This window comes from Amyelois transitella, chromosome 25, assembly GCF_032362555.1.
Source record: "Amyelois transitella isolate CPQ chromosome 25, ilAmyTran1.1, whole genome shotgun sequence".
In the NCBI taxonomy this organism is placed as follows: Eukaryota; Metazoa; Arthropoda; class Insecta; order Lepidoptera; family Pyralidae; genus Amyelois; species Amyelois transitella.
The window spans coordinates 2,561,955-2,589,793 of NC_083528.1; the positions used below are offsets into that span (position 1 = coordinate 2,561,955).

Here is a 27,839-nt window from a genome sequence, read left to right on the forward strand (position 1 = left end):
AAATTAACCCAAAAATTCACTGATGATTCGAAACGTCTGAGATAAAATAAAGGTTTACGTTACGTGCGGGCTTAACACCTGTATTATTTATGAATAGTACCATCAAATCCTGCGTGATCGCCCTGAATAACATTACCCAAAAGTTTCCATCAATAATTCCGTGATTCTTCTGTATTATCAACAAGTCACCAGCGCCCCCTGGCGGCTGCTTAACTGTCTTCTAGAAGATTGTGCAGTTCCGCATAGTTGAGTATGGCACGGTGGAGGAATTCATACTGCAACTGTGGAAAGAGATTTCCATTTATAACATAATACCAGTTGGAATAACAAATGACAGTTGATATATTATAGTTCCTCCTCTACCAGCGTTCGTAGCATGACACGCGCGACGCTATTTTTATCGCGCAATAAACTATCGCTGTCCCGTTACACGTTAGACAGGAAACGGGAATTTGTAACTGCCAAACTGAATTACAAATGACAATTCAAATTTAAATTTTTTATTCATTATTATGGGCACTTAATAATTGTCATATCTTTTGGTTTCACAACATTTGGTTATTATATTTTAGTCCATGTTAGACTTTCACCTATCTGGAACACGAGAAGCGCTTTTTGACTATGAACCTGACCCAGAAAACAAACAGCGATAGTTTTACAAATCGCGCGATTTAAACGGTTATTACATTTTAGTTTTTTTATAAATTTCAGCAACACGATTCTCTTAAAAACAAACGTTGTTTTGCCATATAAATTATTTAAAAGTAATTTCTAGTTTAAAAAAAATGTTAATAGTGGACAACCCTTATCACTAAGGGGTATAAAAAATAGATGCTCAATATAAGCTTACAAAATTTCACGAGAATCGGTCAAGCCGTTTCGGAACAGTCTATACGGGAACGCACATTGTGACACGAGAATTTTATACATACATATGGTCACGTCTGTAACCCTTGCGGGGTAGACAGAGCCAACAGTCTTGAAAAGACTGACTGGCCACGTTCAGCTGTTTGGCTTAATGATAGAATTGAGATTCAAATAGTGACAGGTCGCTAGCCCATCGCCTAAAAAAGAATCCCAAGTCTGTAAGCCTATCCCTTATTCGCCTTTTACGACATCCATTGGAAAGAGATGGAGTGGTCCTATTCTTTCTTTTCTAATGGTGCCGGGAACCACACGGCAATATAAGTATAACAAATATATTAGAAAGATATCAGATATATATTTTATATATATATATGTATATAAGGACTCACGAAAGTGTCTATGGTGCCGTTCCTTTGCGCCCTGACCTTCCTGGCGACGCAGTTGACGTCCACGCGGCGCTCCGTGCGCAGCTGGCTGATGAGGATGCACAGCGCCACGAACAGCGACGACCGCTCTGTGCCGTAACTGGAAATTGTGAGAAAAAAACAACTTGATGTAGAGTTAATTCTATTGGTTAAGGTCAAATGGTTAGGAGAGGTATGAATAGCGATGTCCGCTCTATGCCATAACTGGAAATAATTAGATATAAAAAATAATTTAATTGAATTCATTGCTTTCTTTTGGTACGGAATTATACAAAAACTGATTAAGATTGTACACTACAAAATAATTTAGAAAAAACACATACATAATATAAAAATAAAAATATATTTTACTTTACAAATTATAATTGATACAATAAAGAATAATTGAAATCACGCCTTTGTTGATATATCCAGATCTTATTACGGACATATTTTTTCCATTCCCTTCCATCTCTTTCAAATAACACCGATAAAACCTGACTTAACCAATCCATGATCATGGTGAAATGCACACTTTGTGCTCTTACTCAGAGCTGAGGATGGGGGAAACGGTTAGGAATTCTCCCATTGGGTTAGCTACTATCACCGCTAGACAGGCAGCAGTCTTCTTTTATACAAGTTTCTGCTGGGGCTGGAAATTGAGATTCCTGAGTCTTAACTTTAGCACGTTGACCACGCCTTGTTTAGATATCAACTTATTTATTTCTATGTGTGTGGGGGAGACACTTCAATTTTTTTTTATTGTGTTTAATTTGCTTGCCTGCATATTGCGCACATTATTTTTCTAACTGTCAAAATTATTGTACCTAATGATTTCTTATTACCTACTTATATTTCTTAGTACCTATTGATTTGGATTGTTACCCATAACACGCTGGTTTTACCCCTGCAACTGGTCAAGCAATCAGAATTGACTTATGTTGCGTACAAATGCGCACGTCACATTCACATCGGCTGTCGGTGCGCTAAATAAAGAAACACTAGCTGTGCCCCGCGAATTCGTTCGCGTGGAATAGTTATTTTGGTCATCATTGAAGCCCTCAAGAATGAATAATTTTCCCCATTTTTTTTTTCACATAATCCATTATTTCTTTGCTCCTTATAGTTGCAGCGTGATGTTATATAGCCATAAGCGTTCCTCGATAATTGGTCTATTCAACGCAAAAATAATTTTTCAATTGGAACCAGTAGTTCCTGAGATTAGCGCGTTCAAACAAACAAACTTGTTGGTAACAATGTAATAGGCGTGTGTTATTTTTTTATATTTGTATGCTGGTAACACTGAGGATACTGTTCTTAAAATAATTGTGTGTGCTGCCTTTTGTAAAGTTTCTATACATTTCAATAAAAGTCTTCTATCAAGTATTCATTGTTTTTACTAAATTAAAAAAAACTATATACATATGATCACGTCTGTATCCCTTACGGGGTAGACAGAGCCAACAGTCTTGAAAAGACTGATGGGCCACGTTCAGCTATTTCAAACAAACTGTTCAGCTTTATAATATAAGTATAGATTTGTGTGTGGTGTTGCGGACTCACAGACAGTGCTGCAGCGTGGTGCCGGCGGCGGACGGCAGCGCGTCGGCCAGCTCGGCCAGGCCGCGCGTGACCTCGGGCACGTGGCCGGGCGCCGTGGGCCAGCCCTGGTACTGCAGCTGCCGCACGGCGTGCGTCTCGCCGCTCTGCAACAACATACACGGCTCCCGTTACTCTTCATGGCATTATTTCATTAAATAGTGGCCGTATTGGATACTATACTAGTAAAATAAGGGATTAAAACCCAATGACATATATTGTAACAGTATATCCTAAACATTGACATACATACATATAATCACGTCTATATCCCTTGCGGGGTAGACAGAGCCAACAGTCTTGAAAAAACTGTTAGGCCACGTTTTGTTTTAAGATAGAATTGAGATCTAAATAGTGACAGGTTGCTAGCCCATCGCCTAAAAAAAGAATCCCAAGTTTATAAGCCTATCCCTTAGTCGCCTTTTACGACATCCATGGGAACGAGATGGAGTGGTCCAATTCTTTTTTTATTGGCGCCGGGAACCACACGGCACTATTGTTTACTTTGCTAGTAAAATAAAGAATTTAAAAACATATATATCACTACATAGTTTTAAACTATGTAGTGATATATATGTAGATGCCACTCACCCTGGTATCAGTGAGCCTGAACTGCCGCCGCGTGTAGTACGGACAGGACTCGCTCTCCTCGTACTGCACCGAGATGTTGTCATACTGCGCCGTTCCATCGTCCCAATATCTCGGACACTTGCCTTCGCCCAGCTGAATGTGGAGATTTAATTGAATCATTAGGAGAACATACATATATACGCATAAATAATCACGTCTATATCCCTTGTGGGGGTAGACAGAGAAAACAGTCTTGTAAAGACTGATAGGCCACGTTCAGCTCGCAGGCTTTAAGATAGAATTGAGATTTAAATAGTGACAGGTTGCTAGCCCAACGCCTAAAAAATAATCCCAAGTTTGTATGCCTATCCCTTAGTCGCCTTTACCGACATCCATGGGAAAGAGATGGAGTGGTCCTATTGTTGTTTGTATTGGCGCCGGGGAAATAGAAAAATTGTATCTATTTCTATCCATCCATACGAATTTTATCAACTAGAGGACGTTTATATCTCTGCTAGTTATGCCTGCGACTTCGTCCGCGTGGAATAGTTATTTTGGGCATCATTGAAGCCCTCAAGGATAAATAATATTCCCAGTTTTTTTCACATTTTCCATTATTTCTTTGCTTCTTATAGTTGCAGCGTGATGTTATATAGCCTAAAAGCCTTCCTCGATAAATGGTCCTCTATTCAACACAAAATCAATTTTTCAATTCGAACCAGTAGTTCCTGAGATAAGCGCGTTCAAACAAACTAAACTCTTCAGCTTTATAATATTAGTATTGATTATTAACTAATGGTTATTTACCTCGCTGAGCATGACGATAGTGGACACATTGTGTTCACACACCATCCGCCAGAAATCAGCTATCGTGTTTGGCAAAGGATCTTGTGTGATGATGAAACCTTCCGAGTTGTCGTACGCTGAGGGAATAAAAAATCAAAACGTTATTATTTATGCCGCAAGTTGTAATTTTGGCGCAATATGCGAAACAAATATTACGATAAAATAACAAAGCTTTATTTCATAAATAAAAAGTTGACAGATATTTTTGAATTAGTAATTTTAATACCCTAAGAATTTTTAACGTGGTTATTTTTTATTATGGTGTAATTTAAATTTGGCGCCTTCCTGGCAACACAAATACTTTTATTTTATCTGTGACAACTTACTTCCGCTCTCTCTGTAATTCCAGTTTTTGTTGTATCCGGTCATAGTTAAAGTAAATCCTAATAAATCCATCATTTATTATTACATTTTCAGACGTAAGACTTTCACGCAAGAAGTTCGTTAAAGAAAATATAAACTTGGATATATGATTACCGCTATATTTTTTAACCGCGACCCCACCACACGCTTATCTAAAATCCAAAACTCCGAGGGCGACACTAGTTTTTTCACCCCCCTTTTCCTGTCACCGCTTAAAACGCAGTCAAAAATGCGATTAGTCCAATTCCCCTCTCACTTGCCTTCAATGAACGAAGCGTTGATGTATAAAATCCAAAACTCCGAGGCCGCCACTAGTCTTTTCACCCCCACTTTTTCCTGTCACCGCTTGAAACGCCATCAAAAATGCGAGTAGTCCAATTCCCCTCTCACTTGCCTTCAATGAACGAAGCGTTGATGTATAAAATCCAAAACTCCGAGGCCGCCACTAGTCTTTTCACCCCCACTTTTTCCTGTCACCGCTTGAAACGCCATCAAAAATGCGAGTAGTCCAATTCCCCTCTCACTTGCCTTCAATGAACGAAGCGTTGATGTAAGTAGAGAAGTCCCTCCCCGGTATGGGGGTGAGTATGACCCTGTTCCGGTCGTAGGGCAGGTAGTCCTGGCTGCGGTTCTTGGCGCGCACCTCGTCCCCGGCGCCGGCCGCGCAAGACTTCACGGGCTCGGCCACTGGACTGTTTATCATTTTCTGAAAACATTTGGTGAATGATTAGCGGATTTTACTGTTAGTGCCTTAAACTATACTTTTTTATTTATTTATTTATTAATGGAAGGCTTACAGTCTAATTTATATGATATATATAAGTAATAATAATATAATGCGATTGCTAATTACAAGACTTCACAAGTAGAATTGCAACCATGGGAAGATTATACGGTTATAGTATATGGTTTAGGGTCCCAAGATTTCCGAGTTGGATTACAGTTAGGACAGAATAAAGCCAGTTTTTAACGATACTTTTTTATAAACAGTCGCAGTAAGAACCAATGAAAGAATTGAATTGATATCTGTCATGATAACATGAGCTTCCAATATGTTTTTTTTTTGGAAATTCCTACGAACGTCACGAGACAGCTTCGGATGGTTTGATGTCATAATGTATTTAATATATAATATATACGGGACAAATTACACGGATTGAGTTGGCCTCGAAGTAAGTTCGAGACTTGTGTTACGAGATACTAACTCAACGATACTATATTTTATAATAAATACTTATAGAGATAAACATCCAAGACCCAGGCCAATCAGAAAAAGTTCTTTGCTCATCATGCCCTGGCCGGGATTCGAACCCGGGACCTCCGGTGTCACAGACAAGCGTACTACCGCTGCGCCACAGAGGCCGTCAAATATTATCGTATTAATTTATAATATAAAAAATGGAATAAAAACCTCGAATTCAACCTCCATGAGACATTTGTAAGCTCTTTGGAATGTTTCTCAGTGGGTCGATTTACGCCTTCTAACGGGTACTTGTAATCTAAATGTCTAGTATTCTTCTGCCATAATCCACGCTTCTAAATTCAAACATGTTTTGTTCCTAAAGCTATGAACTAATAACATACATACATAAAATCAAGCCTATTTCCCGGAGGGGTAGGCAGAGACTACCTCTTTCCATTTGCCACGATCTCTGCATACTTCCTTCGCTTCATCCACATGCATTGCATAACTCTCTTCATGCAAGCTCGGCGGTTGAACTAATAAACATACCTCAAACTCTACTTCCATGAGACATTTGTCAGCGCCCTCTGGCGTGTTCCTCAGGCGGTCGATGGACGCCTTCAGGCGAGAAGCCGGAATTTCCGTGTCGCCATAATGCGCGTACTCCACCAGCGCACGGTACACGAACACGTATTGTTTCTGTGGAGATGGAAATATTTTATTATTTTTATTATGTTCAATTCAATTCAGAAATTATGAAAAAACACGTGACAATTGTTTCTCGTTCCGCCAGTTTTTTCCGTTCAGTGTTCTTTTAGGTGATGATCTATGGTCAATTTCATTAGGTACTGAAAAAGGTTGACAAACTTGAAACGTCTTTTTGTTGCTGTACTCGCTACTGAACCAAAATTCTCGGATATTTATCTATTTAAGTATAAGTTTTTATTATAAAATACCGCTGCCGTCGAGCACGGGTAGAAGTGGCAGGCCGAAACGATCGTGGCTGGACGTCGCAAAAGATGATACGCGAGCCAATGTACTGAAATCCGAGGACACCGATAACCGGACCAAATGGACAGAGAAATGTCGGAAGGCGGACCCCGGGCCCCGAAACACTTCTGTGGAGGGTGCAACCGGGACACGCGCAGAGATATAAGAGAGAATTTATTATCTATACTAATATTATAAAATTGAAGAGTTTGTTTGTTTGTTTGTTTGAACGCGCTAATCTCAATAACTACTGGTTCGAATTGAAAAATTATTTTTGTGTTGAATAGACCATTTATCGAGGAAGGCTTTAGGCTATATAACATCACGTTGCAACTATGAGGAGCAAAGAAATAATGGAATAAGTGAAAACAACGGGGAAAATTATACATCCTTGAGGGCTTCAATGATGTCCAAAAAGTAACTATTCCTTGTGGACGAAGTCGCGGGCACAGCTAGTAAAATATAGAAACTTACTTTGGCGCTAACTCAATCTAAGCTTATTGCCTCATACATACATAAAATAACGCCTCTTTCCCGGAGAGAGAGAGACAGAGACTACCACTTTCCACTTGCCACGATCTCTGCATATTTCCTTCGCTTCATCCACACACATAACTCTCTTCATGCAAGCTCGGCGGTTTCGGGTACTTTTGACCTCTTTTTGCCTCATATATAGATATTTACATACATATGGTCACGTCTATACCCCTTGCGGGGTAGACAGAGCCAACAGTCTTGAAAAGACTGAATGGCCACGTTCAGCTATTTGGCTTAATGATATAATTGAGATTCAAACAGTGACAGGTTGCTAGCCCATCGCCTTAAAAAATAATCCCAAGTTTGTAAGCCCTAAATCCCTTAGTCGCCTTTTACGACATCCATAGGAAAGAAATGGAGTGGTCCTATTCTTTTTTGTATCGGTGCACGGGAACCGCACACGGCTATAGATATAATATAGATATTGATTGATCCGCATACCAGCGACTGCACCAGGAAGTTCCTCTGGCGGCGGAGCTCGCAGACGGTGTTGAAGACGGCGGCGTGGCCGGTGGCGCGCAGCTGCTCCAGCAGGCAGTCCAGCGCCACCAGCGTGCCCGTGCGGCCCACGCCGGCCGAGCAGTGCACCACCGCCGGCCGCCCCACCATGCCCGCCCACGCCTCGTTCACGCGCTGAATTGGTCACAATCGACATACATACATATGGTCAGGTCTATATCCCTTGTGGGGTAGATCCAAAAGTCTTGAAAAGACTGATAGGCCACGCTCAGCTATTTGACTTAATGATAGAATTGAGATTCAAATAGAAACAGGTTGCTAACCCATTGCCTAAAAAAAGAATCCCAAGTTTGTAAGCCATTTCACATTTCAGGCACAATCGACATACACATATATATATAATCACGTCTAAATCACTTTTCTATTTTTTAAAAAGTTGACATTACATATATACATGTGATATATAATCACGTTTATATACCTTGCGGGGCAAACCAAGCCAACAATTTTCAAAAGTTTGATTGGAACGTTCAACTGTTTGGCTCTTTGATAGTATTGATATTCAAATAGTGACAGGTTGCTAGCCCATTGCCTAAAAAAAGAATGCCAAGTTTCTAATCCTAGCCTTAGTCGCCTTTTTCATCAATGGAAAAGATATGGAGTGGTTTAATTCTTTTTTCAATCCATATATGGAATTTATAAAACAGTTAATGTAGAAACTCTTGTTATTGAGTGATGATCAGTGACACAACCGAAACTTTTGATCGTAGAAGGTGTAAAAGCTTCGTTGACGCGTTGAAAATTCAATCTGAAAATCTCAAATCCATCTCATTTAGCCATACAGCTGAATATGGCTTTTCAATCTTTTTCAGTAACGGCACTGTCTACCCCGCAAGGGATGTCGACGTTACTATATATATGTATATTTATTACAATGTAAAACGAAAATAACAGACGATATGCATATCATAGAGGTATTGAAATTGATGTACTTTTCCATGTATATCGCATTACTGTATCTAGTCTCGAGCATATAAGACTATATCTTAAATCTCTGTCATTATTTAGATCATCAACATAGCACACATCAAAACTAAATCGTAGAAACATGAAATTTCGGTTTCTCAGTAATTCGAAAATTATTAGCAGTTGATGCATATCAAGAGAAACATTTGTAGAGTAAATAAAAAAAAAAACTTCATATCTACATGAACGAATTGGTCAGAGAAAAATTATATTTTACCTTTATAAACTTGAGTATGGAGTGTGGATGTTCAGGAGCCGCGAAGTCCTTCCACATGAGGAAGTGGTACTGCTTCACCAGCCGGGACTCCCCCTTGCCCTCGCGGGGGGACGTGGGCGCTGTGTCCGAGCCGGACCCTGCGCCGCCGCAATCTACAAACAAAACTTGGAATTAATACATCATATACGTGAAGAACAGATTTATTTTCCTATTTAAATTTTCTTAATTTCTTTATCAGCATTATCCACTTAATTTAAGGTTTTTTTTTAAGATAAGTTATTAAATGCAATAAATAAATAAATATATTACACAGATTGAGTTAGCCTCGAAGTAAGTTCGAGACTTGTGTTACGAGATACTAACACAACGATACTATATTTTATACATACATACATACATACATACATAAAATCACGCCTCTTTCCCGGAGGGGTAGGCAGAGACTACCTCTTTCCACTTGCCACGATCTCTGCATACTTCTTTCGCTTCGTCCACATTCATAACTCTCTTCATACAAGCTCGGCGGTTTCGGGTACTTTTGACCTGACCCTTTACCAGGACGTCCTTAATTTGATCAAGATACGTTCGTCTAGGTCTTCCCACTCCGACCTTTCCCTCCACACTCTCCTTGTATATCTGCTTAGTCAACCTGCTTTCATTCATCCTCTCCACATGACCGAACCATCTTAACATACCCTTTTCTATTCCTGTAACTACATCTTCTTTCACATCACAACATTCCCTTATCACGCTGTTCCTTATCCTGTCACTCAATTTCACACCCATCATACTCCTTAACGCTCTCATTTCCACTGCATTTATTCTGCTTTCATGCTTCTTTTGCCATACCCAACTTTCACTCCCATACATTAATGTCGGGACCAACACGCCCCTGTGCACAGCCAGTCGAGCCTTTTTGGATAGTTTCTGACTGCTCATAAAGGCATGCAAAGCTCCATTCACCATGTTCCCCGCGTTCACTCTCCTTTCAATATCACTATCATACTTGCCATCTGATGTAAACTTTGATCCTAGATATACAAACTCTTTCACTTGCTCCACTTTTTCTCCTCCAATCAAAATATTACATGCTGTCATTTCTTTCTCCATTTCAAAAACCAGTGTTTTAGTTTTACTTACGTTCACTTTCATTCCTTTCTCTTTTAAAGCTTCATGCATACAGTTTACCATCTCCTGTAACTCCTCCGCTGATGACGCCAGTATAACCTGATCGTCGGCATAGAGCAGACATTTGACGAGTAACTCATTCATCCTTAATCCACTTTTAGACTCTTTCAAATCTGTCAAACAGCTATCCATAAATAGGTTGAACAGCCACGGTGACGCAACACATCCTTGCCTAACGCCTTTCTCAATCTTAAACCACTCAGTGTGCGCTCCGTTTATCCTGACACAAGCACTCGAATCCTCATATAAGGATTTCAGTGCTCGTATTAAGAGACTGCTCACCCCATGCATAGAAAGTGCTGACCACAATTCATTCCTCTCAACTCTGTCATAGGCCTTTTCCAGATCTACGAATGTGCAATAGACTTTTTGACTCTTGGCCAAAAACTTTTCGGCTATGCACCGCAAGGAAAAGACCTGATCAGTACATCCCATTCCCTTTCGAAATCCCGCTTGAGCATCCCATATTTTGTCATCAGTTTCATTCCTGACTCTATTAATCAATACCTTAGCATACAATTTGCCGACGACGCTAAGCAGGCTTATACCACGATAATTTTTGCAGTCCAGCTGTGACCCTTTTCCTTTGTAAAGTGGCACGATAACAGCCTTACACCAATCTTTTGGTACTCGGCCGCTTCTCCAACACAAATTGAAAAGGCAGTACAACTGACTAGCTACTACGCCTTTTCCTGCTTTAAGCATCTCGACCGACACTCTATCACACCCAGCAGCCTTTCCCGCTTTCATACTCTTAAGTGCTTCCACAATTTCGAACATTTCAATTTCGCCTTCCATCTCATTCTCTTTTTCTTCGCTATAGCAGAAATCTTTCTTATTTCCTTCCTTTTTTTCAAATAAACTTTCAAAATAGTCCTTCCATATCTTTAGTACACATTCTTCTCCTTTCACAACGCTACCATCCTGGCATCTGATCCTAGTCAGCTCTCTGGTTATAGTATTTCCTCGGGCTGACCTTACGGATTTCCAGAATACTTTCAGATTTGACTGAAAGTCTTCTGATAGCCTTTTATCAAAATCCTCTTTATACTCTTCTTTCTTTCTAATCACAGCTTTCTTAACCAGATCCTTCACCTTCTTATATTCCTTACGTGCTTCATTCACATCTTCATCTATAACCTCTTGCATTCTTAAGTTAGCTTTTGCTGCTAACAAATCCATCTATATTTTATAATAAATACTTATACTTATATAGATAAACATTCAAGACGCAGGCCAATCAGAGAAAGTTCTTTTCTCATCATGCCCCAGGCCGAGATTCGAACCCGGGACCTCCGGTGTAGACAAGAGTACTACCGCTGCGCCACAGAGGTAATCTAGATTTTTACCTCCATTCCTCTTAGCGATGCCGTTGTTCTCAACAATCGGTTGTCCATCAGAATTCGTAGGCGCCTTGGTGATCCGCAACTCACGGACTATATAGTCGGAATAACTGAAACAATATATTTTTTTGTTATTTAAAATATCATAAATAGTTCTACATTTTTTTTCCCTAAGAGGTAAGCAGAGTACATCTTTACACTTCGCACAAGCATTTCTGCTGTACCCACATCCTTTTTTTATGCAAAATGGTTTAGGATACTCTTGACCTGACCTTTCAGGACAGTCTTTGATTAGATCAAGAAAATTTCGCCTTGCCTTTTCAACGTTTACACCTAGATTATTAAGACGAAAAAACAGTTGAATTGCGAGCTGGCTCACTTTTTGAAGTAGGGTTACAATAAAATTACATAATGGAGGAAAGTGGAGCCACTTTACTCCATCGACAAGAGTTAGCTCTTAAATTTAAGAAGAAGAAGCTGTATTAATACAAAACTTTCTTCTGTGCTCGAAAGCTTCTGTTCTGTAGTAGACATGACCAAAAATAATTTACATACAATCCACGACAATAATAGATTAAACGCTTAAAACATCTAGAAGACAAACATTTCTCAGCATTTCCATTTAAAAATTATCTGATACTGAAGCCATTTCCACTACGGTAGAAATCATAGACCCATCCATAAATAATCCAATGCTTATAATGAAATGTCTTAGTAGAAATGAGATTGTAACCAAAAAAAAATTTCTCACCGTTTCTCATCGACATGGTGCACGGTGATGCTGCCGAAGTTCCTGGAGCCGCGCAGCTCGTCCGGCCAGTACTTGCTGCACTTCACCTTGGAGTACTCCTCCAGGTTCGTCAGCATCACGATGAGCTCCAGGCCGTGCTCCCAGATCATGCGCCAGAAGTCGTTCACGGTCGTCTCTGTGGGCCCTTGGGCGCAGATGAATTGTTTGCGTTCCTGGCGAAACGAAATATTTTTAACCGACTTCAAAAAAGGAGGGGGTTTCTCAATTCGACCGTATTTTATGAGAACTGTTTCAGAATGTATTATAGCTAGCTACGTTTAATACCATATGGGATAAACAGAGCCTTAGATAATTAAGCAAAAAAAATCACATGTACATGTTCTTAGATTGTTGATGATAAAAATGCTGGATAATTATTCTGAACTTGGCAAATTAGCCCTTGGTTAGTCTTCATTCCATCTGGCTCCTCTACAGAGTGATGAGGATGCAACTGGAACTAAAGCCAGGAGGAAGAAGAGGTACGACAGATCATATAATAAATAAAATAAAAAATATTTACGGACATGCATAAGCAGAATAAACATAAAACTAACAAATGGATTGGTGAGGTCATATGTAATTATTAAGCGTTAAATTTGTTATGCATTGGAAATTTATTTTCAAATATCACATTAATGAAGATTATGCACTGAAGGAACTATGCAGCATGCTATACCTTGTTAGGCTCCGAAGGGTCCTTGCAAGCATAGGACAGAAAGAGAGATTAGACAACATAAGGTACTATTTATAGGATTTGCAAATAATATATATATATATATATTTACTAATCAAACAGCAACTAATCTCAATGTTATTCTTTCTTATTCTAATAATTTAGATATATAACAGAGAACATTGACAGTTTGTTACCGCTTCTTCTGCACCGACGCTTTGGAAGGGTACTAAATTTAGCTTTGAGTAATTTATTCGACGTCAATCAATGTTGTGAAGCCAAAAGATGTGACTATTATTAAGTGAAATTCGAAATATTCTATAATGATGAAAAAAAAATTGATTTGATCGACTGACTCATCTAGGCACAGCTCAAAATGTTGGGTCTAGAGATTTGACATTTGGAATGTTTATCAGAGGCTTTCCCGCATTTCCCGCGGTACCGGAAATTCAAACAATTTTTAGCACTACCCTATTTTTTTTATATATTTGTACTAGAGTGCACCTTCCAGAACAAACATATGAAAAAAAGAATTTTTCAATTCGAACCAGTAGTCCCTGAGATTAGCGCGTTCAAACAAACAAACAAACTCTTCAGCTTTATATATTAGCATATCACTATGCTCATCTTGTGCCGTGTGGTTATCACCTATCAAAAAATAACCACCACGGTAATCACACCCGTCATCCATGCCATCACAAACTCACCCTATACCCGGAGACGTAGTTGGCGTTGATATAGTCGGAGCCGGCGACGCCGTCCAGCTGCGCCAGCTTGACCCTGGTCTGGTCGTAGGCCTTGATGTCGGGGTACCGGTTCTTGGGCTGGTTCTCGCGCGCCTCGGACGCGTGCGTGGTGCGGTCGCTGTAGCAGTCAGGAAGCAACTGCAACAACTTCGCCGTTCGCGTTTCACGTTTAGATAGATAGATAGATGAAACTCTTTATTGCCACCATAAGAGAAAACGTACAAAACAACACAAAGCAGATTTTTTATTTTTTTTTATTTTTATTAAAAAAAAAAACACAAAGCAGATAGTACAGTTTAGGTATATTACGTTTGGTCGAGCTATGTTGTTGTGTGTAAAAGGCGATATAGACATACATGTTTACAAAACATGTTTGAATTTAGAAGCGAGGATTATACATACACCCATACATATGGTCACGTCTATATCCCTTGTGGGGTAGACAGAGCCAACAGTCTTGGAAACACTGATAGGCCACGCTCAGCTATTTGGTTCAATAATAGAATTGATTAGGCGATTTTTGTTATAATTCATTGGCTTTTTGTAGTTGGTGCGAATTTCGTTGCATTTTTTGTTAGGTAGCGTATAATTTTAGTGTGATAATAAATAAATAAATTAGTCGCTTTTTGTTGATGGCGCTAAATTCACGAAGGCGAAGCTGTGGGTAAAAGCTAGTTGGTTAATAAGTTTGAAAAATGGTTGTTCTTATAGAAACCTTCGTGTGTCTGAGGGTTTAATGAATAAGGAGACCTGTTAGGTCCCAGTAACAAAAACAATTTATTATGACTGAAACGAAACAGAGATAATTTTTTCGCTGAAAAGGCTAAAAAAAAGATATGGATATTGTTGTATTGACCTCGAACTCCTTCTGGAAGCCGTAGTCGGAGTCCAGCTGCCGGTCGGCGTAGGCGCGCGCCAGCTCCTCCCGCGGGATGGGCGGCATGTCGGGCGGGCTGGCGGGCAGCAGCGGCTGGCGGCCCACCAGGTGCTCCACTATGTACCTGCGGGGCAGACAACATTTATCCACACTGATATCATAAATGTCACAGTGAGTCTGATTGTTTATTTGTTGATTCTCTTCGCGGTTAGGTTTAAAGATCTTTATTTGACTCACAAAGAATTAAATTCACTTACAATGAGCCTTAATCTAATACAAAATAATAGTAAACAAGTAACGCATTCAAGCAGTGTTGAATTTTTAAACACAGTTGTCACAACAATAATTTTAAGCTTGTTCGTAGACATGTTTTTTTAATCTTTCTGTAAACACTGGAACTGGTTAAACCTTTGAATATATTATGTAATATATAAAAATTTCATGCAGTTCGGTTCAGTGGTTTAACAGTTCGGTTTATATTATGATATATTAAATTTTGGACTAAAGAGTACAGAGAAAGACGGGCCGCTCTCTAAGAAGGATCTAACAAAGACAAACGGTAAGAAGACAAAGCCTAAAGACAAAGATTCTAATATTTGACCACACCGCACTTACCTGAACACCGGATTCATCTCCAGAGGCGCTTGGGGCAGTTTCCTCGACCTTCTTGTCTGCAGAATGCAGAACGCTATCATGCAGACGAGGACCAACGCTGCTACGCCACATGTAACCTAAAATCAATAGATATGCATAAATGCTATTCTTCGGTTACTGAGTGATATTTTTTGAGTAGACTGACATTACAAACATACATTACATACATACATACTTCCTAAGCGTATATATCGCGCTTAGAAAGTGCAGAAGAGCACTAAAAAAATGTGTATATATTTTGTTACCCAAAACGAATATTGGACGAAACATTTAGAACTGACGTAAATTTATCTTAAGAGTTAATTCATAGAAGTCTTCAAATATACATACAATCGCGTCTTTATCCCTTGCGGTGTAGACAAAGCCAAAGCGTGGCCATTCAGCATTGAAAAGACTGAAAGGCCACGTTCGGCTGTATGGCTTAATGATGGAATTGGAATTTTATAACATTATTGCAAATTTTGGTGTGCACCACATTTGTTTAGTAAACAAATCTATATAGTATTGAAATAAAGTTCATTTTTGTTTATACCTGTAGCGCTATTTCCAGTATGTTAGGTGGCGTGTGCGGCGGCGGCGTGGCGGCGGGTATTAGGGCATTTACATAGTCACTGTACAGTGAATCTTCGGAATTTGGCGCTGAAACAAGTATTAAACTGATAAGTATCTTTCAATAGCGGCCTCTGTGGCGCAGTGGTAGCGCGTTTGTCTGTGACACCGGGGGTCCGGTTCGAATCCCGGCCAGGGCATGATGAGAAACGAACTCTCTCTGATTGACATAGGTCCTGGTTTATCTATATGTATAAGTATTTAATATAAAATAAAGTGTCGTTGGGTTAGTATCTCGTAACACAAGTCACGAACTTACTTAAAGGCTGGCTCAATCTGACCCGTATATATTTATTTATCACTAGCTGTGCCTGCGACTTCGTCCGCGTGGAATAGTTATTTTGGACATCATTGAAGCCCTCAAGGATGCTCCTTCCCCGATTTTTTTCAAATTTTTCATTACTTCTTCGCTCCTAATAGTTGCAGCTAGACGTTATATAGCCTAAAGCCTTCCTCGATAAATGGTCTATTCAACACAAAAATAATTTTTCAATTCGAACCAGTAGTTCTTGAGATTAGCGCATTCAAACAAACAAACAAACTCTTCAGTTTTATAATATTAAGTATAGATTAATCTAAGTGCCTATTTATACTAAAAAAAATATTCTAATAGAGTTATTACGTTATGTAGGTACCTACAACTTACAAAAGAAAAAGAAATGAAAATAAAGTTGAAACGCCTGTGCAATACTATCTTGCCGTCGTCGGGTCTTCCCACACTCCCTTAGGGGAGTCGGAGTAGATTGGTCAGGGCTTTTGGCCCTCTTCAATGGCATCATCGCTGCCTACGACAGTAGGCAGGTCGATGGAGCGGCCGTGGCGGCCTGGGTCTTCACGTCTTCATACACTGGGAATTCCCATCGGCGGCGGCGTCGTCACTGGTCGACGACGTCTGCCGCAAGGCAGCGAGGAGAGGGTTTCACCCGACGGTCCGGAGGGCGTGCGTGGAGCGGTGCGATGCCGTGCAGGTGGCTGTGTGATGACGCGTCCGCCCTCCCAAACATCTAGGTTCTCCCACTTCAGGTCCCTGAAGATCGTCGAGTTCCTCACGTAGCGCAGGGTTGTTTCCGACAACTGCTCTGAGACTTTGGTTCTCTTGGGCTCTGAGTCTTCTCCTGTTGGTCTCAGAGCAGTATGCGTACCACGCCGGGGCCGCGTACGTGAGGCGGGATCTGACGTACGTTTGGTAGATCCCGAGCTTCCTCCTCAGGGGGAGGCTGGAGGAGATAACTGCGTGAAGTCTTCCCCTGGCTGCCTTGGTCACGAAGCTTGCACTCGCCTCCCGCCCCTTTTATACCCTGCCGCCGCGAGACGCGTCGAGTGCAGCAACCGTTACGCAAAAATAATTCAGTATTTACGCGCGATGGCTTATTAGCGTATTTCATTTCATGTATAAGTTTGGTGTTTCTACACCGATTTCGATGTTTCTTTTTTTATTGAATAGGTATTTATATGAATTTTTAAGAATTACGAATGAGTGTAAGTGTTATTGGTATTATAAACGTCAGAGTATAGAATTATAATCAGAAATCTCCGAACTGCTAAGCTATTAGCAATTACACGTGTTATTGTGAGTCAACCATAACAGATAGACTTATGCTGTCGTGGGATATTTTTTTAATAATTTTATTTAGAATATTTCCGTAATACATGGTTTCGCTGTAGCTTTAACCATTAAGGCTGCACACGGGACGGAAGCTTAAAAAATCAAGTAACTTCTCCCGTTTTCCCAACATTTCCTTTCACTGCTCTGCTCCTACTGATTGTAGCGTAATGAGAAGTATACTATAACCTGCTCAGGAGTATGAAGAATAACTGTACCAAGTTTCGTTAAAATCCGTCAAGTAGTTTTTGTTTCTATAAAGAACATACAGACAGACAGACAGACAGACAGACAGACAGACAGACAGACAAAAATTTTACTGATTGCATTTTTGGCATCAGTATCGATCACTAATCACCCCCGGATAGTTATTTTGAAAATATATTCAATGTACAGAATTGACCTCTCTACAGATTTATTATAAGTATAGATTTGTGTCAATGACTTTTTTGAGTAACGGTAGGACTGATTACAAACAGTAAATCTTATGGTGAGGGGTAATATCGTAAGAAATTATGCGCATTCAGGCAACCTAATGAGTAACCAGACTCCAATCTGGTCTAGTTCAAGTCACGGTCAGTCAGTGATTTCGCACTTTGAAATTGTGGATAAACAGACTATGGGCTTTCTCACTTAGAAATTGTGGGTAATCGGACCAGAGGTACTTGCTGAAATAATCATTGACTCACCAATCAGTTCCACAAACATCGTGTAGTTGGACCCGGAGTCAAGTGGACCGTCTCTCACTTCGATGAGGAACTCTTCTTCTCTGTGTATATTGTCAGTATGCTTGTTCAGTATCTGGTTGTTCGAGAAGTCTCTGCAACAAGAGGAAAGTATGAATTTAGCAAATATTTAATGCAACATCTCAATATATTCGAATAAAAATGATATAAGAGATGTACGCTGTTGTGACCAAACATCTTCTTAATATAAGTAAGAAGTCACTGAGCGACATATCAACGCACAGCTGAAAAAGCTGTGTATAGAGATTTGAAATTTGGTAAAAAGTTTCCTTATGTGGTCTGGAAGTACATTAAGGTTAGCGGATTTGACTGTATTCTTCGTTGAGCCGCGGGAGTACTGGTTTATCTCACCAGCACCCACCAACCTTCAGGTTATCATCGCCGAATCATGGAAAGATCCATTTTCTTCTGTAACAGCGCACTCTTTTTTTGACTCGTCACAAAATCTCATTAGTGTCCCTTTAATTCTGTATTACTCACCCCCTATTTTTAAGGGCTGACGATACACGTTACTTGCAAAGCCATGCTGCGGGTGTACTCTAGTAAAACATTAATAATTTATTACCTATCATCGCTGACGTCCAAATTCCTCCTCCGCCTTGTAGGCGCCTCAGGCGGGGGCTCCGCAGTGAAATCTTCCAGAAAGTCTGGGTCTAGAGTCGTTTCTGCCGTCGTCGCTGGCGTTGTTGTGCTCTGTCAATAGAAAACATTATTTTATAATCATAGATGGCCTCTGTGGCGCAGCGGCAATACGATTGTCTGTGACACGGTAGGTCCCAGGTTCGAATCCGGGGTAGGGCATGATGAGAAACGAACTTTCTCTGATTGGTCTTACTTTGAGGCTAACTCGATCCGTGTAATTTATCCCGTACGAATTAATTTATTATAGACGTAGAGAAAAAGGCAGACGGAGTGTGGGATGAAAAAAAAAGTAAAGCATCGTAATGACTAAACATGGACTTCCAGTAATTTAGATACCGTTGAATCCACCCAGTAAGAGATAACCTACATAAGATGCAAAAAGCTATAAAATTATAGGGAGCAGCAAATGTGAATTCTCGTATAATGATAAAATTCTTTGATGATGATCACAACGCCTTCAGAATCAATGGGGTCAGGTTCATTGATCCACGTCTATACACACCTGCGCCAGAGTGACGCCGTCGCCCGCGCGGCGGGGCTCCCCGCGCGGGCGCAGCACGCAGCGGCGGCACTCCGCGCCGGCCAGCGCGGGGCTGTCGCGGCTGTAGATGGAGACACCGTCGCCCAGCACTAGCTCCGAGTCCTGCGGGAACTGCTCGCTGGAAAGTGGGAAAGATGATTAGAATCGATCGATCGAATCGAGTTCCGTAGTACGACACGCGCGACGCTGTTTTTATAGCGCGATAAGCTATCGCTGTTTCGTCAGTCAGTTAGGTATTCTCATATATATAGATAGGTACCCTGAAGAGTGAGCATTAAAACAGGAGAAGAGAGTAGAATAAGTCCAAGACATCTTTACAACACCAAATTAGGCGTGATCAATAACCACTTCACTTAAAAATCTCACAATAATAATGTGCCGTGTGTTTCCGTCACCATTAGAAAAGAAAGAATAGGACCACTCCATCTCTTTCCCATGGATGTCGTAAAAGGCGATTAAGGGAATGGCTTATAAACTTGCGATTCTTCCTTTAGGCGACAGAATAGCAACCTGTCACTATTTGAATCTCAATTCTATCATTAAGCTAAACAGCTGAACGTGGCCTATCAGTTTTTTTAAGACTGTTGCCTCTGTCTACCCCGCAAGGGATATGGACGTGATTATATGTATGTATGCATGTATAAAATGACAATTACTTGGTGATAACATCGGTGATGTAAGCGCCGAACACAGGATGTACCGCGTGCGCTTCCTCATAGTTGATGATGCTGATGTTCTTCGTAGGTGGCAGGTTCTTCAGCTCTTGGTGTGGACGGAGGCGTATCATGTGTACCCTGGAATAACATGAGAATATGTAGACTTTTGTAAATATTGAACGCGATCCTCTTAATGTCAGGTTGGTTGGAAGAGATCCCACTTAGGGATAAGCCCGCCTTTTTAGTGTACTACTGTTTTATATTTGTAATGTACTCCTTTATTGAACAATGAAGCATTTACTTACTTACTCATTTTTCATCCTGATTTTGTCTTTAGTCAAGTAATTACACATTGTAACTCCCTTTTGAGCTCTATGTTTACTCTATTTGGTTCATGGAGCTTGTACCGAGTAAGCACTTATTCCCTAAATAAAGTAAGGAGGTTAACAATAGTTTGATAGTTATACCGAATATTGGGAGACAGTTGCATTTAAATTATATATTTAAAGGGCCTTATTTTGCTGCTACATATTCTGTTATACAACCGAATCTACATTTTTTTTGTACATACATACATACATATGGTCACTTCTATATCCCTTGCGGGGTAGACAGAGCCAGCAGTATTGAAAAGACTGAATGGCCACATTCAGCTATTTGGCTTAATGTTAGAATTAAGATTCAAATAGTGACAGGTTGCTAGGCCACCGCCCAAAAAACAATCCCAAGTTTGTAAGCCTATCCCTTGGTCGCCTTTTACGACATCCATGGGAAAGAGATGGAGTGGCCCTATTCTTTTTTGTATTGGTGCCGGGAACCACACGGTTTTTTTTTGTGTAATGATGATGACTGATGACTTCGAGTCATTAAAATCTACCTGTAACAACAGATGGGGCCGTTTCTCTCAGAGATCCTGGGCAGGTACATTTTAAAAACGTAAGAGTTGCCGTTCTGTATCTGAAAACAAAAAGTTTCAAATTAAATAAAACTGAATAGTATCAATCAAATTGTATCGTATGTCGTCGTATTGTAGTATCAAATAAAATTAAATAGTTATATTGGGCATCCTTGGAGCCCTCGAGGATGAAAAATTTCCCCCGTTTTTTTCACATTTTCCATTATTTCTACGCTAATAATAGTTGCCGCGTGATGTTCCGGTTGACCCGCGACTTCGTCAGCGTACTTGCGGAGTTTGTTATTCTTTCACGCAAAAACTACTGGACAGACTTTGATGAAATTTAGTACATGGGTAGAATATAGCCTAGAATAACACATAGAGTCGTTTTTATCCCGAAATTCTCACGGGAGCGAAGCCCAAGGGCGCAGCTAGTTACTTGCTATGGAGATCATATTCACCCCCCCATTTGAGTATTTTGGGGGACGATTTTGAAAAAAAAAAAGTAGCCTATGTCTGAACGCGGGTCTTAAATTATACCTATACATACCAAATTTCATCAAAATCGGTTCAGTGGTTCGGCCGTGAAAGAGGAACAGACAGACAGTCAGACAGACTTTCGCATTTATAATATTAGTACGGATTTAACGGCACAGTCACCTTCCGCCAGCGCGGGCGCGGCGGCGCGTCGGGCAGCTCCCGCAGCGTGACGCAGGCGCGCGTCTCCTCCTTGCCGCGCCGGCGCATGCGCGTCATGGCGCTGAGGCGCACTGTGTACTGGGTGTTGGGCTGCAGGTCGTCGAACCTGATACAAAACAATTTTATTTTCGGGCTGCCTGGATGGATGTCGCAAAAGCCGACTTAGGAAAAGGCTTAAGCTTAGAGAAACTTGAGATTCTTCTTGTAGGCGATGAGCTGGCAACCTGTCACTATTTAAATCTCAATGCCATCATTTAGCTATAAACTATTAGCTCTGTCTACCGCGCAAGGGATATAAATGTAATAAAAATTTTGTACGTATGTTTTCAGTTGATAGTGTCATGAAATACAGAAGGCTGTTCTTTCCGTTCAAAGAGCTTACCTGACACTTTTGGACTCATTTGTCATAAATTTCATGAGCGGTCCCCAGATAGCCTCCTTCCTCATTCCGTAGCGGTCCGTGTATGTCGCGTTACCGGTAAGTTCCAACTGAAATAAAATGCACACTTGTATATTTAAAAATAATTTTACAGATTCATCAACAGCTAAGGAATGTTCCTTTGAATATGTACAAAATAAAATAAAATCTTATTGTCTTAAAATCAACTTGGTGGTAAAATATTTTTTTATATGTAACGCGGATAACATTCGCACAGTCAGATTTATTGATGTAATTTAAAATGTATGTAGGATCTGTCAATAGAATTTTTATAATTTCGTGGTATCAAATTAAATTAAGTTGTTTATGAAAAAATTTCAATTTTTGTAATAACGTCAAGTGTAACCCACTCAAGTTTAAATTTAAAAAAAAACTTCTAATGACAAAATAGGCCTGAAAAATCCTTACCGTATACCCCTTGATCTCCGCATTGGGTTTGTCCGGGGGCTCCCACGAGATGTTCATGACCCGGCTGGAGCACTCCACGACGCGCACGTTCTTGGGCTCCCCCGGGATGCCGTCCAGCGTCGCCGCCTCCTTGTCCAGGGACCAGTTGCCGCAGCGCTTCAGGTCGCCGAATTCGGAGCAAGCCTGCGCCTGGAAGTAGACTTTCATTTTAATTTCTCCTCCGGATTCCTTGATATGTTTATATCAGCTTTATTGTGAACTTCATGATTTATTATAACTCTTTGCAATATCACACCTATCTAGACTACTGAGACTTGTGTTAAGGGATGCCTTGAAATGTTTATAGCAGCTTTATTGTGAACTTCTTGATTTATTATAACTCTTTGCAACATCACACCTATCTACTTGTACTACTACTGAGACTTGTGTTAAGGGATACTATCTTATCTTCTTCCTCCTGGTGTTTGTCCCAGCTACAGTCTAAGACCATGATCTTGGATTGGGCAAATTAAATTTTGACATGACTGACCTCCACAACCTATCCCAAATTACTCGACCTTTAGCAAACATTAAACCCTATTTTATTTCCAACATAAGAAAAGACTTACCCTAAATATATAAGTACTGTATGGATCCAGTTTTCCAAACATATAAGGCAAATTCCTATTATCCCTCATGTGTACAGCTGTCAACGGCTCGCTTTTCTCCGTGTTACTCTTCTTCCTAGCCTCCAGATTGTAGTAATGTATCAGATTGGCTATTTCATTAGGTATATCTCCTAATCCGAGGGTAACAGAAGTAGCCGAAAACCCGTTAATAGACAAGACTGGGACGTAACTAGGGTCTTCTGCTAGTGTTGTCACTGGAGGGAATTTGGCCGAATCAGTCCCATAATCAGTTAAAACCGTTATTTCTATAATGTACTCCTTAGACTTCTTTATATTGTTACGGATAATAGCTGAAGTTGCATTTGTTGGTGTGGGTTTATCCGTGTACGTTTTAGTTCCATTATTGTAAATCAATATGATGTATTTCTTGATCTTTCTATTGTTACTCTGGACGGTCCAATTGATGAAGATTTCAGACGTGCTTATAGCTATTGCATTTCCTATCTCAATTCGAGGTTTGTCGTACACTATGACATCGATTTCTCCAGATACCGTCTTATTAAAATCTTCGTCGGTTATTTCACAAATGTACGTTCCGTTTATGTTTTCGTTGTCATCTTTTGGTTCGCTATTGTTGAATGTGTACACGGTTTTGATAGTTTTGATGTCGATTTGTTGAAATGAAGTGAGGTAAGGTTCTTGCTTTACATCTTTTTTACGCCATTGAACTTCTTTTGGTGGTTTGTATACTGGAATAAAGTTTGTACTGAATATAATGGTTTAATCAGAGTTGTGATTAAACAAGTAAAAACAAAAAATTGTTTAAATTCTAGCAATGTAAGGTTTCTATGACTTTCAAGGCATTCATTTAAAATATATTATTAAAACTGCATGTATCTTAAAATGCTTATGTTAACTACAAAACTAAAAAAAAAATTTTTTGTAAAAAACCTTGTCTTCTTTTATCTTCTGCTCTCATTGACCAAGTTTTCTTGAAGACATGATTTTAATGACAATTATACCTTCAAAAATGCAGTACAGCTCAAAATTCGTAGTATCAGTCTTGTTATGTTCTACGGGTCCGCTCGTCTTGTTCAGCAGCTTGCTCTCGAACTTCAAGTCGAGCACCTGGGTGTGGTTGCCCACTGTGACGTCACCGTCCGTCACCAAGCACGTGTAGTTCCCGGCGTCCGATGACGTCACATTAGTTAAGACAACAGTTGAGGTCTGCTTCTTGATGGGATTTCCGTCCTCGTCCCTCGTCACGTTCTCTTCTCGGACGCTCTCTTTTATCCTGTAAGTACTGTATTGTTAATACAACTTCATGGGCTTTAAAAAAAAAATATTTTTGATTTCGATTTTAAGTGATTGTTTAATTTCCCACTAAACATTTTCTAAATAAATGAGCATATAGAACAAAACACCCTCACGAACACGCATTTAGTCACGTCGATATCCTTTACGGAGTACACAGTGCCAACAGTCTTAAAAAGACTGAAAGGCCATGTTCAGCTGTATGGCTTTATGATTAAATTGGGATTTAAATAGTGTTGTGAATAAATTTCCAGCCCATCATGTACAAGAGGACCCTTTGTCGCCTTTTACGACATCCATGGGAATGATGTAGAATGGTCCTATTTTAAAGTTTAAAAAAAGCAAGCATTAGCCAATTTCCATCTGTTGCAAATTGATGAATTTCTGAAAAATTAAATAAACTTTTTCAAATAATGAAAAGCCAAGATTGTCATAATCTCATTGCCTTGATGTTGATCAATGTAAGCTTAGTGATGGAAATCTTTTAAAATAAGATAAAGTGTTAATTATACCCACTTCAAAACAGAGCAATAATTGTTGTTTAACTTGCGTGTATATTTTTATCTTTATCAGTTGCGGTATGAGTGTTAAAATATAAATAAATGTTGCTACAATACACTTATTGTCCTTGTTACTGCAATATGCCACACAATCAGTTTCCTCATTTCAGTATTTCTGAACTTGAAGACTTATAAAACTTGGGATTTTTCTTATGGGAATGGGCTAGCTAGCAACCTGTCACTATTTGAATCTCAGTGGTAATTTAATCTACAATTGAAAAATACTGACCTGTCACCAAACTCCAGTTTGATTCCATTGAATCTCCAAGTAACATTCATGGTCGGGTTGTGGGGTGTTACATTGCAGACCAAGGTGGCATTCTCTGCCACTTTCCCCTGGACTGCCACTTGGATGTCCAGACTCCATGCTGAAATGAAAAATAATTCAAATTCATACTTTTAATCTGACCGCCTCTGTGGCGCAGCAGTAGCACCCTTGTCTGTGACATCGGAGGTCTCAGGTTTAAAATTCTGGCCATGGCATAAAGAGAAACGAAATTGATTGATGGACATACATACACACATACATACATAAAATCACGCCTCTTTCCCGGAGGGGTAGGCAGAGACTACCTCTTTCCACTTGCCACGATCTCTGCATACTTCTTTCGCTTCGTCCACATTCATAACTCTCTTCATACAAGCTCGGCGGTTTCGGGTACTTTTGACCTGACCCTTTACCAGGACGTCCTTAATTTGATCAAGATACGTTCGTCTAGGTCTTCCCACTCCGACCTTTCCCTCCACACTCTCCTTGTATATCTGCTTAGTCAACCTGCTTTCATTCATCCTCTCCACATGACCGAACCATCTTAACATACCCTTTTCTATTCCTGTAACTACATCTTCTTTCACATCACAACATTCCCTTATCACGCTGTTCCTTATCCTGTCACTCAATTTCACACCCATCATACTCCTTAACGCTCTCATTTCCACTGCATTTATTCTGCTTTCATGCTTCTTTTGCCATACCCAACTTTCACTCCCATACTTGATTGATGGACAGTTATAAATATAAAATTATTAACTTATAAAAGTATGTTATATATTATGTTAAAGAATGCATATTATAATTTATGAAATTATCTTGTTAATTAATTGCATTTTTTCTAACAAGGCCGTCCTAAAATAAATTTCTTTTATATGTATATTTTTTCAAGTGTTAGGGTAACTCAACTAGTTTATTGTTTATTTAAATATATCTGTAAATCTTGTTTTTTTATAATTGAATAGCTCATAATTAAAACCTAAAGAAGACTATAAGCTATGAAAACAAATATCAGTTATTCAAACTGGGAATTAATAACATATTAATAATGCATCACAAAGCTGACAACTATTCTAAATGGACAATAACCATCAAAATGACCCCCTACTTTGCCAAGATATAAGGATCCTGCAGTAACAAATTACATGAAAACTGGAACGGAACCTAGTCTATAGTTAGCGCTGCTGAAATTATTACAAGCAACAAAAGGTGCTATTTTCTTTATAAATCTAGATGTGCCCAATATTTCATTAAGATCAGTTACAAGTGTGTAGAGGCACCTTACAAAGTATTGAAACATTTTATGATAATAAAGATACATACATATAATTACGTCTATTTCCCTTGCCAGGTAGACAGGGTGTTGACCCTGTCTACCTGGCAAGGGAAATAGACGTAGTCTTGAGAGGACTGAAAGGCTTCACTCAGCTATAATAATGATAATATTTGGAAAATAAAGTCATCTAACACTTTGCACAGAGTATGAGTCTTAATACCTATTTATTTGCAGTGGCTTTGCATTCTTCGCCCGAAAATTGCAAGCAGATAAGAAATCAGATGCCAGAATATTAAAATTTTGAATCAGGCCTGCAAAATGGTAGGTACTATACAGAAACAAATGTGTAAGTGTACATAACATGAAGTTAACTTCTGCCTATATACCTACAGATAACTAGAAAAATGTAAAACACGTTCTAAATCAGTATCTTAGTAATAATATATATAAAATTAATAGATTATGTAGTGTCGTGTCGCTACCAGGAAGGATTCGTTTCTTTACATAGACACATTGAAAAAAATACGCGGCTGAAAGAAACACAGGTATCCGATGTTGGCATCAATGTCTGTATATTTTTCTTAAAGACTTCTCAACAAAGTGTAACGATGTAAATTATGTTAAATATTGTACAACTTACCTAAAATTGGACAACACAACGAAACACACACAAAATATAGAACAAGTGTCGCAGGACACTTCCCGTCGGTATGGGCCATTGTCATGGCGGAAGCGGCCGCTTTTCTCATACAGTATAAACAATACTGCACCAATTAATTCATCTCACAGTTCCTAAATCATTTTTTACTTATTTCAAACAGCAATTACACCGATTATTTCTAAAATTATCACTAAAATTGCAAAGCGGGTGACACCCGAAGCCGAACAAACAATCCAACTGGGAATGTTGCCAAAGAAAATATAATATGTAACTACCATTGTTTATGATAGGCGTTGAGAGCAACACAGGCCTCCGCCGATCCGCGGGAATTTTTATACAGTCTGGTGTATATACATAAATTAAAAAACCTTAATCTGAGAACCACCACATTCAAATCGGAGAAGACGTGGGTAATCTCGATTTCGAGGCGTGTTGGAACTCACTCACTTAGTCTACACGCGATACCGATTCCTCCGATTTAATAGACGTCTGCTACATTTGCTCGGTTACTGGTTTTATTCAATATAGTACATTGAACCGGCATCGTTTGTGAATTCAATTATTAGTAATTCCTAGACA

The 27,839-nt window shown here is 39.6% G+C and overlaps 1 protein-coding gene across 1 annotated transcript; it reads right to left on the bottom strand.

Annotated features, from left to right (window-relative positions):
- On the bottom strand, positions 1-27,499 carry LOC106138047 (tyrosine-protein phosphatase 69D). Its single transcript, XM_013339058.2, has 27 exons — positions 27,240-27,499; positions 25,282-25,420; positions 24,201-24,472; positions 23,179-23,927; positions 22,571-22,759; positions 22,106-22,212; positions 21,685-21,829; positions 21,007-21,086; positions 20,130-20,267; positions 19,435-19,591; positions 18,856-18,983; positions 18,234-18,364; positions 15,865-15,971; positions 15,294-15,409; positions 14,658-14,802; positions 13,763-13,948; positions 12,344-12,555; positions 11,599-11,702; positions 9,062-9,213; positions 7,801-7,992; positions 6,382-6,531; positions 5,178-5,355; positions 4,248-4,363; positions 3,462-3,593; positions 2,835-2,977; positions 1,257-1,392; positions 1-281 (listed from the first exon to the last, which is right to left on the bottom strand). The coding sequence occupies exons 1-27, from the start codon at positions 27,346-27,348 to the stop codon at positions 210-212; spliced, it is 4,485 nt and encodes a 1,494-aa protein (XP_013194512.2). The 5' UTR covers positions 27,349-27,499; the 3' UTR covers positions 1-209.
- Between the last annotated feature and the right edge of the window lie 340 nt (positions 27,500-27,839).

What these genes read in the sequence shown, in the direction of transcription:
- LOC106138047 (XM_013339058.2), bottom strand. Translation starts at nt 27,348, where the DNA reads ATGAGAAAAGCGGCCGCTTCCGCCATGACAATGGCCCATACCGACGGG. An exon ending in ACAGTACTTATATATTTAGG is followed by an intron (nt 22,760 to 23,178) that starts GTAAGTCTTTTC and finishes GTCTACTTCCAG; the next exon opens with GCGCAGGCTTGCTCCGAATT. An exon ending in ACGGCACCATAGACACTTTC is followed by an intron (nt 282 to 1,256) that starts GTGAGTCCTTAT and finishes CTCTTTCCACAG; the next exon opens with TTGCAGTATGAATTCCTCCA.